Consider the following 12,027-nt stretch of genomic DNA (forward strand, 5'->3'; position numbering starts at 1 on the left):
TCAGCTGTCAACGTTCCCACTCTGACTTCCTGAACTGAAATCTCCCTTTACTAAAATATCTGCAAGCAAGCTTTCATAGCAATGTTATTCCTTCTCCTTCTTTTGCAGTTTTGATGTGGACAATGGCACATCTGCGGGACGGAGTCCCTTGGATCCCATGACCAGCCCAGGATCCGGGCTAATTCTCCAAGCAAACTTTGTTCACAGTCAACGTCGCGAGTCCTTTCTGTATCGATCCGACAGCGATTATGACCTGTCTCCAAAGTCTATGTCCCGGAACTCGTCCATTGCCAGTGATATGTAAGTATAATGATGAGCAAAAGGAAGACGGAACGTCTATAGAAAATCAGGTACATTTATCTGGTCAGTTGGTGACATAATAAAACCAATGATATTTTTTTAACTGCATCATTCTCTATGTTTGAAAGAACAGTGAGTAAAATTACGTAAGCTGAAGATAAATGGTAGATTTAACTTGAGTATCTTTTCCCTCTTGAAAAGAAACATTTATTTTCCCAGAGAATACATTATCTGAGAAAAGTGAGAATTAAATTTTTAATGGAAACATTTATACTTAAAATATTCACTTATATTCAGGACCTGAATTGTAGCTACCTAGCCACATGAACATTTCCTGATATTTCAAAATGCTTCAAACTCAGTTTGAAAACCTTGTGATAATAGACTGAATAGCAGTTTGAATATAGCTCAGTGATGTACAATATAGATGTTTGCACTGGTTTGCCATATCACTTGAGAGATATTGGGAGGGTTTTGCTAAAATTTAACCATTTTTGGAATATTAATCACTAGAGGCAAGCATGGAAACATTGGGCAGATTTGAATGTCATTGAAGACATGGCACAGCTTGGAGAATACTTAAAACTGATAAGCAAGTTTGCAGATCCTATACCGCTGTTAATTAATTTTCTCAGAACACTCAGTTTTTGTGTTTATTGTAGTGTTCATCAGTTTTCTGATTTCTGGAGGCTCCTAACTAGGAACTTACTCTTACTCAGTAGCTGTGCTATTATTTGTAACTCTGCTCCTGTATAGTCTCTGTCTCCACTTTCCTCCTCTTGCATCTGGATGTTTGTTCAATAACACTCACTGTCTTTCATGACACTGTCTCAAAAACTTAGTACAAGTTGCAATTCATCATATAGAAATTAGATGGTCTGGGGTCCCTGAGGGTCCAGAGTTATTCTTGGTTTGCCAGTAGATGATCAACGTACGCCCAATAGGTATAAATGAGGCTCTAGAAATGAAATTGTGTTTTACCCATTTCTCACAAGCTGTGGTTCTGGTTGTCATTTTATTAATAGCTGTAAGATGATGATAGTTTTGGTTTTGTTTTTTTTTTTCAGGAATGAACAACTAAACTTCAGGCATTTTCATTCAAATATTGAGTTACTAAACTCCAATTTTGTAGCTATCTCTATTTGAGGCCCTGCAGGTGATACAAGAAAGCTACAAGACAGTGTTCTTCATCTCAGTTAACTAGTCATCTCATGGAATGATGGGTCTCAGTTCTAGTCATTCTGGGAAGGATGACATGTAAGCCCTAATGTGTGTCCCTGTGAGCTACAGGTACAAGCGTCTCACCACCTGCAGTTCATGAAGCACAGATCTAGACCATCTTTCCATAAATGTTCAATCTACTTTTGCTTTCCTCTGCCTTTTTGACAGTGAGACTTCTTCAGTCAGTGCTGGGTCTCCCCATCCCCTTGCCTCTATCCCACAGATCTACATCTGTTGTCTCTGGTTCCTTACCATGTTGTATTGCCTTGATATTCTGAAATCTATCTTCCATTCCTATTTACCTCAGAAGATCCATTAATTTAAGTAATGTTTCTCAGTCACCCATTGGGTGGAAGGAATGGTGCTTGTCATTAGAGGAAATACAAGGTACATCTCATTTCCTGCCCTTCATCACTGTTTGGTCTCTCTACCTTCCTGCTCACAAACCTCCCCTTCACCAGCATCTTTTGTTACCCTGCAACATATTTCCCCAAAGTACAGCCCCTTACCTCTAGTCTGTGTTTTGGAAAACTCTACTCTGTATGGGTTCAACTATCGGCTTTCACTAGATGACATACTCTTCAGTATCTCTGGTCCTGCAACCTGAGTTGAGCTCCAGATCTGTAGCACTTAAATGCTTTCTGGGAATTTATACTTTCTAGTCAACTATTATGCTCATTATTAGTATATATCCATCATTAATTCAGTGTATAATGTGGACAATGATATCCATTCTTCTTCACCCCAAAACAACTTTCTTTTCCCAATGGCCCTGTCCTATGTTATTTTTGTCCCGTATTCTCACCTTTGAAATTTGAGATACTCATTTACTCATTCACACAAAATGTGAACTTCATGCGCAAATATGTTATATTCAAAGCTGCTAATCTGCAGATAGGAGGAGGGCTGACGTTTTAGACCATTATAATAAAAAATGGTGAGCACCGTCCTTGAGGCACACTCAAAATTATGGGAGCAGAGGGAGAAGGACAGTTTGCCAGGCAGGAAAAGGCAACTAAGAGGGACAACATTTGCATGATATGAGGCCTAGAAAATCATGGCTCACTTAAACAGTGACAGTCTGGTTGATGTCAGTAGTGAAATGTGGCAGGATAGAAAGAAGATTTGAATACAGTCTATGGGACCTGAGAGTCTCAGAGGTTTTTAGCAGGGATTTGTCATGCTCATATTCTTATTTTTGTGGCTTCTGATTATTCTGTTGTTAAATAATTATCGAGATTGAGATCGAGAGTGAAGGATTCTATTCTGTTGTGAAATGATTATCGAGAGTGAAGGATTATCCAGAGTTAAATGATTATCGAGAGTGAAGGATCTATAGGCAAGTAGATCATTTTGAAATTTGTAGAAAGAAAGTTGGCTAAACATAATACAGGCCCAGGTGAAGGAAATGAAGGTGGGATGAAGTTGGTCTAGTGGTCTAGTGGCAGGAGGCTTAGAAAATGGCGTATGCTTGTGTGTGTGTGTGTGTGTGTTGGGGGACAGACGGCCATGGGGTAGGAGAATCAAAAAGAATGCTGAAGTTTTCACCTTGAACATGTAAGTGAGTGGTGACATTGACAAGAGGAACACAGGATAGAGAGTGGACAACATGATGGCCGATAATGGATAATGAATTTGGGTTTTACATGATGAGGATAGAACTCTATGGAAAATGAGACTACAGTTAAAGGACAAGAACAGAGAGCAGAAATGACTGTCCAGAGGATGAGGAGAAATTAGAAGAACCAGTTACCTTCTGTAATTGCTAGGTTTGGGCTGACAGCCAAGTGAAGATAATAGAACTAGAAGCCCACTGGGTTGAGGGATGAATTCAAAGCAGAGATATCAGCAGATGCAAGCTTCTTTTTCAAAGTTGACAAGTTAAAGGGGGAGAGAGGACTAATGCTGCTTCAGGGAGAATTAAGTTCAAGGAAAAATTTCTTTGAATTCAGGACACTTGAACTGAGGCAAGAAGGGGACATTAAATATGGAGCTGTAGCTGCTGACAAGAATAGACATCATGAGCTCAAGTAAAGGGATTAATTTCGGGAAAGTCATAGACAAGAGATGTCATCTATTTTCTAAACTTTTAGTAAATTGATTTTTGGATACCAGTGTATAGATTATTTCTCTTATACCCTCTACTAAAGATTAAGTATTCCATGCATTTTATGAAAAGTCTGTATTTCACATTTAAGTGGTATTTTCTTTCCAAAGCAAACTTACAAGGGTGAGCTCATTTTTTCCCTATACCTATTGAAGAGTTTCTTTATCTGATTAGATTCATATAAGAATGACAAATTTAATCAGGCCTTGATGCAACTCCATAAATTTTTGAAAAATAGTGTCTTGATATGTTCAGGTTTCTCATTCCCCCTGGATATTTACATTGGATCAGTAAGATTATAGTTTCTTGGAAAGCATACTTTCTGCCAGGAAGATCAAGTTTCTCTGAGAAGCAAGGTGAATAGAATAAATAATTGCCATGTTAGTCTTTAATCTGATAGTACACATATCTTCTGTACATAAAGGATTATGCCTTCTCTTCATTTGACTCCACACGTGGCCACATGTAAACCTCTATTTTGTTATCTCACCTAGTTCCTGATAATGCTAGGAAGATTATTCAGTGTCTGTAATTCAACTGTCCTTTACAGGGAATGACATCATCATATATCTTAATCACTTTCAACGATTTTATATTTATTTTTCCAGTTAACATTTTCATTGAGAAAACCCCTTAGAAACCTCAAGTACAAATAAGAGCAGTGAAGGTCAGTGATTATCTATGTGAATAAAATGTTTTGGAGAACTTTTAAATGCTCTTTAAGTTGAAATATAATTGTTTAATTTATTGAGAAAGTGAGATGGAAAATCATTGCTTCCTAATAGACAGGATGTCATCATCCTCTCTTCTATAAATAGATACTGGTTAAACCGTGGAGACGTCAGGAGAAAATAAGGCTAACAATGGACATAATAACCATCATTGGCTGTGTATGTCACCCTTCATTTGGCAAGTATTTCCACATCTGCAATCTGATACTTTGATACTTTGCATAGTCCTTTGGATAGGAACTTCATTCTATTTTATAATTAAGAGATCCAAGGTCCTTAGAGCTTAAACTTTTTGAAAAGCACGGCAAACATTTTGATCATTTCTAGAACATTATCTTGGTAATGCCATTATAAACAAAGTGCTGGGAACTGTTGTAGCACAAACAGCTAAGAAATAGAAGTCTTCGGGCACCTGGGTGGCTCAGTGGGTTAAAGTCTCTGCCTTTGGTTCAGGTCATGATCCCAGGTCCAGGGATCGAGCCCCGCATCTCTGCTGAGCAGAGAGCCTACTTCCTCCTCTCTCTCTGCCTGCCTCTCTGCCTACTTGTGATCTCTGTCTGTTGAATAAATAAATTTAAAAATCTTAAAAAAAAAAAAAGTAATAGAAGTCTCAGTTGACCAAATGCTTTTGACCAAATGGATTATTTGGCATTTTGAAAATTTGGCTTTTAATTATTTTAAGAATAAAATTAGGGGCGCCTGGGTGGCTTAGTGGGTTAAAACCTCTGCCGCCTTTGGCTCAGGTCATGTCCCAGGGTCCTGGGATCGAGCCCTGCATGGGGCTCTCTGCTCAGTGGGGAGCCTGCTTCCTCCTTTCTCTCTGCCTGCTTCTCTGCCTACTTGTGATCTCTGTCAAATAAATAAATAAAATCTTAAAAAAAAAAGAATAAAATTAAATAAAAGCTCAAATGTGTCAAAGAAGCAATAAAAATATGTGACTGACTCTTGGAAAATATATACAAGTCTATAGGATGAGGCAAAACTTAGCATCTAAAAAATTGGCTTAAATAAGGCGAAAGAGAAATTTCTGGAACTTCTGCTCAGAAGACTGCCACCTAGTTTGTTCAGTGTGTCCCCCATAGCAAGAATAATAAGAAAGAGGAAAATTTTAAGTATTAGCATAAATACAGTGGAGATATAAATGCATGAAAAGTGAATTTAAACTACCACTATTATTAAGAAGTATTTTATAACTATAGAAATGACTGCGTAGCAGAAGGTTGCCCAAATGCTGTCATGAAGAAACACGAAGAAAATCACAGAGTAAATGAATAATTACATAAAATATATGCAGCTGTTTCCCTCCTAAATTTCCTCAGAATGCATTTAAAATTGTTTTAACTTCTGAATAACACTTATTTCTCTTGTTGCACTCCCTCCAGTAAGTAATGTTGTTTGTATTTGCAAATACATAGATACCCGGGAAAATTTAACAGAAGAATTATCAGAGACAAGACAAATAGAATTTAGTCAAAAAAAACTATGAGTTTATTGAAGACAAGCTGCCTGGCAAACCACTTTAGTTAAAAAGTTTTTCAGTTCACCAGGATAACAGGCCCTCTATTCCCTTGCTTCTGCTGAATAAACATTAACATAGAAAATCCAGAGGCGAGGAATGTAGCTCTTTATGCATACTTAGATACTTATATATGTAGAAGATGGGAGGAGAGGTGCAGAACGGGCAAGGAGAAGGAGGTGAGTAGACTCGACACACCATAGAAAATGGGGCCCACCTGGAAGTCTAGCTCATTAGTCCCAAGCATCCTACAGAAGTTCAAGACTGCATTGATCAGGCCACTGATTAGCCACATGTGTACATTCTCTCAGGTAATGGGCATTCTCCCTCATCCACTTCTCAAATTACTACCCTTTCTTTAGCAGTTAGCAACTCCCTCACCACCTCTTGAGTCCCTCATGTGAGTTTTTCAGTCCTAGCCATTCTTCCTCACTTCTTGAGTAGAAGGATGCTCTACCACCTCTAGTCCTGAGTTTGAAAAAGGAAGGATGATTGTTTCTGTGTCTATTCATCTCTTCAGTTACAGATTACATTATTCCTGCTTGGCCTTACTGGGGATCTCTAGAAAGAAAAATAAGGGGCACCTGGGTGGCTTAGTAGGTTAACTTCTGCCTTTGGCTCAGGTCATGATCTCAGATCCTGGGATCGAGCCCCACATGGGGATCCTTGCTCAGCTGGGAGTCTGCTTCTCCCTGTGCCCCTCCCACTGCCTGTGCTCTCTCTCCCTCTCTCTCTCAAATAAATAAGCAAAATCATAAAGAAAGAAAGAGAAATGAAAGGAAGAAAGAGAGAGAGAAAGAAAAGAAAAAGATATGTTGTGTTACAAAAGTTCTGGTCCTCCCAGGATCTGCATGAAAAGTTTATAGTCCTGCCTAGCTAGAGTTTAGATCTTATTACACCAGTTAGTCCATTTCCTTTCTTAACCTTAATTTACCATTTGAGAATCCTCTAAAACGATCTCAGTATGGAAACGTGTCATGGCCACATAATCTCTGCCCTTACTCCTTAATTTTCTCAACTAAGGAGTTCTCATCCCATCACCCATGGGGTGAGAGTAACAAGACCATAGCCAAGGTTCTCAAAACATGTGCTGAGGTCCCTGGGGCACCACAAGAACTCACATGGCTGCCTGGGATATATTAAAGGAGACATCAAAAATCTGTCAGTCACCTGGGGAACCAATAGCTAGACATAGTTCCCAGTTTCAACTTTAGGTCATTACTTTTCTACTTTTCTTTCTGTGATACCATCACTTTGCCAAACTGAGTTTTTGATGATTGATGTGATCAAAAGCAGGTGCTGCACAAAAATCATCATGGAATAGGATAGAGGGGAGTCAGTGTCCGATCTTGTTCCAAAGTGAGAAGTTGTGTGTCCTCAGCAGGCGCTGAACTGTTGTGACAAAACCGTATTCAACAGTTTGTTCTTAACTACTTAATATTTGGAACTATTCAGTATTTCTTTTGGCCAATGACGTGCCATAAACAATTGCTGAGAAACGAAGAGTGTTGTGAACTGAGAAAGTCTGAGAACCTCTCTGTTAGGGTGTTTATACATGTCCTTAGGATTGGAGCTAGACCAAATGTCTGTGTGGAGAGATTGTGTTAAGAGAAAGAAAAAAACAACTTGACAGATTCAAAGCCATGAACTTCTTGATGAGCTCTAGAGTAGAGAATTTGTTCCATTTCTAATTCTGTTGGGACCTAAGTCAACAAAATCTTTTATTATTGTCAAAAGTCAGTATAATTTTGATAATGAGCCAGAGAAACCAGGCTTTTCTTTTTTTTCCCCATTCCCAGTGGGTTGACCACTATTACTATTATTACTATAGAGAATTGAGACAGATACTAACACTAACCATTAAATACCAAGAACTCTATTGGCCAAGTATTCTTGGGTCATTAGCTACTATAATACCTTCTTTGCTACTTTTTTCTTCTCTTTTTAAAAAATTCCACTTCTTTGTCCAGTCACTGAGGTCATTTTATTTCTGTCTCAAGAAACCAAAACAACAACAAGAAAAAAAATTACACAAAAAACAGGGGTCCCATAAATACTAAAAAAAAATACCTATAAAGTCGTTAAACATGTTTCTTCAATCTTTGAATTAAGGAATTAAAAATACTAGTCAAGTACACATATGTTTTTAATCTCATGCTTTTAAAAAAATCATAAAAATAAAATGTTAATGTTCTGACATTTTGAATGATCATGTCTGTTGATGCCATGGGGTAAAACTAAGGAGTTGAATTTAATGTATTATTCCAATCAGAAGGTGGCAGTGTGTTTGGGTGTCACTATACTGTGTTCCAGTCTTTTATTTATTTATTTATTAAAGATTTTATTTATTTGATAGAAATCACAAGTAGGCAGAGAGGCAGGCCGGGGGCAGGGGGGGAAGCAGGCTCCCTGCTGAGGAGAGAGCCTGATGTGGGGCTCGATCCCAGGACCCTGAGATCGTGATCTGAGCCAAAGGCAGAGGCTTAACCTACTGAGCCACCCAGGTGCCCCTTTTATTTATTTTTAAAAAGATTTTATTCATTTATTTGAGAGAGAGAGATAGAGCACAAGTGGGGACGAGGGTCAGAGGAAGAGGGAGAAACAGACTCCTGCTGAGCAGGGAGCCCAACATGGGGCCTATCCCAGGACCCCAGGATCATGACCCAAGCTGAAGGCAGAAACTGGCTGAGGCACCCAGGAGCCCCTGTTCCAGTCTTTTAAATAACTAATTAAGTTATGTGTTCTAATCCCCCTTGATTATTGCTGTCAAAGTAATAGATACATCTTGAGGTTTTAGGGGACATGGGGAGGTAAATATTAGTTTTGAAAAGTTCTTAAAGCAGGGGGAAAAAAGAAAAAGAGAATGGCCAAACATTAAAAATTCATTATTTCTGGGGTACCTGGGTGGCTGAGTCTGGTAAGTATCTGACTCCTGATTTCGGCTCAGATCATGATCTCAGGGTTGTGAAATCAAGCCCCAGATTGGGCTCTGCTCTGGACGTGGAGCATGCTTAAGATTCTCTTTCTCTCCCTTTGCCCTTCCCCCTCCATCACACTCTGTCTCTCAAAAAAAATTCATTATTTCTGTGATAAGATTACTCTTTTACATCTTCAGGGGACTTTGCCTAATATTTAGCATGCAATTTTCCTTTTGAATTTCCTTCTTATCCTGTATGTTCCTTGGTATTTGGACTCTAGTTGTAATTGTGGAGGAAAAAAAAGAAACAGAAAAATTGTCATCTGAGTGTTCCTCAATTCCCATACCTAAGAGAAAAAGGCACTGTGAAGACGAGCTATTTAAACTTCTAAATGTTTGATTATGCAGCTATACTTTTACCTTAGACTTCGTACTTAACAAAGGGTAACATCCACTTTTAAAAAAATTGAGACGAAAGTGTAACTTAAAAAAAAAGTGATCACCCCACAATTCTGTGAATCATCAGACCTCTGCCGGAGAGCAAATTTAGATCAACCTCGGTCAAAGAGGAACTGACTTATTTTTCAGTGTGTGCGAAGAACACAACCCCTCAGAGCAATTTGTAAGTAAAATAAACTCACTAAAATTAGGAAATTTTGAACACCATCTTCAATAAGAAAACCTAGCACAGTAGCCTGTCCAGTGTTGTGAGTGTGGAGTGGCCCTTGGTGAGTGACTCAGGTTGAAATTATTGGCTCCCCTGTCTCTTGACTTGTGTTGCTTGTGGACCCCAGACTTGGTGGCTCTCATTTGTTTCCTGAACCCTATGCTCTTTTTCCTGTGTATTCAGGAGGACTAAAATGAAACCACACAGCAGTATATTAGAAAATGAAAATTATCTAAATATTAAATTTTGATGATGGATGGTAGGAATGGGCAGTTCGTGACAGGCTTGGAGAAAGAAGATAGTCCATTCCTGAGAGAGGTGCCCAATCTGGGTCTTCCAACACATTCCAAAAAATGAGTGTATTACTTAGTGTGTTTTTAAATGAGAGTGTATGCTCTTCCTCATTCAGCAAATATTGACAGTGCCCATTCCATGCCAGGGTACTGTCTGAAGAAGCTATGGGCCCGTGAAAACAAGAGAAAACTTTTGTTAGTATCATGCATTCCTGTCATTTTTTTTTTAAAGTTCTAGATAGAAAAGGAGACTTACCCAGTCAATATTAAGATTCTTATGTGTATATACCCCTGTTTTCACTACCATATCAGTGACTTTAAGTATTTATTTTGCTTGTCAGTCTTATTCCTTGGTGAATTGTTCTCAATGTCTTCTGTACTGTTGTCTGAGACTTACAAGAAAAAGTAAATGTTTATGGGATATGTTTCTTCAGATAAGATGTACTAAGGGATATGCGTAACTCATTCTCACTAAACCCATGCAGTATGAGACATTTAAAGATATACTATTACAAAAACAAACAAAGAAAGCCTTCAACCAGACCCATATTTTTTCTTCAGAAAAACCAAATAAAGAATATCGAACACTGGGCTTTTCTATCAGATTCTTGGCACTTCATTGGGTAGCTCAGGTGAGATTTGCTAAAGAAATTGTGCAATTATTCCACCTGTCTGTTGCAGTTTCTCTCTGGTTTTGTGTCAGCTTTCCATTAATTGTCTTGGGATTTCAGGGGTTTTCTTAACCTTGGTGCAGAAAAACATGTTGTCATTGATGAGTGGACAGTTTTGTCTAGACATCTGTAAGATGTCAGTTCCTACAACTTCTCACTGGAAGCAGGCAAGTGAAAAGCAGAAGAGAGAGTAGCTGTGTGCACTCTGGCAAATGTGGGAGTTGCCCTGCGATAGAGAATCACTGAAGCAGTTAAGTCTATGAGGTTGTCTTCTTGTAAATGGTTATGAATGGTCCCCAAACCAAGACCTTTCAGCTCATTGTTTCACTTCGAGGGAGAACAAGGCTATACGCAGATCTCGTGTTTTCCTGTCTCAATGTCCAGTCCTTCTTTGCAACTTAGACAACTTCAAGCTGAATTCGTTCTCTGCACCAGGGACAGTTGTGTTTGTTTGGCTGGTCATTTTTTCTCTGTTTGATTTTTGTTTTTTGTTTTGTTTGTTTTACCAAAAAAGTCAGAAAACAAGTATTACAATTTATGTGTTATCTATAGGTCCCTATGGCAACTTTTTTAAGTGCGGTAGAACAAAACTGTCATCCAATCATTATTATTTTCAATTATGAATACATTTCTACAGAAACTAAACAGAAGGCAGTTGACAAAAAGAAATATTTCACATTAAATCATAGAGTTAATTGCATGTGTTGACACACGTCTTTTTGTATGTAATCTTTATGTTTAATACACTGAGTTTCTATTCATTTATTCCACCTACTATAGAGATAAGGTAAAATTTCTAACACGTGTCACTATTTCTTGGGGTCTCTTTTGTTTGTTTTGCATTGTTGACAGGTAACCCGATTTGTACTGTTTATCGAGGAAAGGGATTTGTCGCTTACCAGGCAGATAGCCTGTCTAAAATCCAATTCCTCAAACACAGGAGCAAAGTGACAAACCACTGTTTCAAAGATTCCGGAACAAACCTTGCATTCATCAGTTCAAGTTTTGTTTAATGAGGTCTACCATGTTCCTTCCTTTGTGGCTAGATTTCAGTAATTCTTTGTGGAGTGGAGTATATACCATTAGTTCTTGACAAGTAATGGTACATGCTTAAAAGGATACAGAGTAGGAATGTGTTCTTCAAATTGTCTGGCACCCGTAGAATCTTTATAGTGATGGAGAATTCTCCCAGGAAATGTAAGGCTTGGTCCTCGAAACGATCGTATTAGGAAAACTAATGAAACTATCATAAGCTCAATTTTATTTTATTTTTTTAAATTTTATTTATTTATTTGACAGACAGAGATCACAAGTAGGCAGAGAGGCAGGCAGAGAGAGAGGAAGAGAAGCAGCCTCCCTGCTGAGCAGAGCCCGATATGGGTGGGGCTCAATCCCAGGACCCTGGGATCATGACCCGAGCCGAAGGCAGAGGCTTTAACCCACTAAGCCACCCAGGTGCCCCCATAAGCTCAATTTTAGAAATCATAAAATTCTGCTCAAAACTATTGTGCCTTGCATGTGATTGAGGACATGCTTGCACACACACGCACACCCAATGAATTAGAATTCAGGTGTCTTGACCCTGAACATAATGATTTTGATCA

The 12,027-nt window shown here is 38.5% G+C and overlaps 1 protein-coding gene across 9 annotated transcripts in view; it reads left to right on the top strand.

Moving 5' to 3' along the window:
- PDE4D (phosphodiesterase 4D) overlaps positions 1 to 12,027 on the top strand; it is a 1,501,314-nt gene that overhangs the window by 1,273,772 nt on the left and 215,515 nt on the right. For all 9 annotated transcript variants that reach the window (XM_045999295.1, XM_045999296.1, XM_045999297.1 and 6 more), the window contains one exon: positions 109 to 300. In XM_045999295.1, the coding sequence (XP_045855251.1) occupies positions 109 to 300 (192 nt within the window). The remainder of the gene's footprint in view (positions 1 to 108; positions 301 to 12,027) is intronic.

This window comes from Meles meles, chromosome 3 (assembly GCF_922984935.1).
Source record: "Meles meles chromosome 3, mMelMel3.1 paternal haplotype, whole genome shotgun sequence".
Lineage (NCBI taxonomy): Eukaryota > Metazoa > Chordata > Mammalia > Carnivora > Mustelidae > Meles > Meles meles.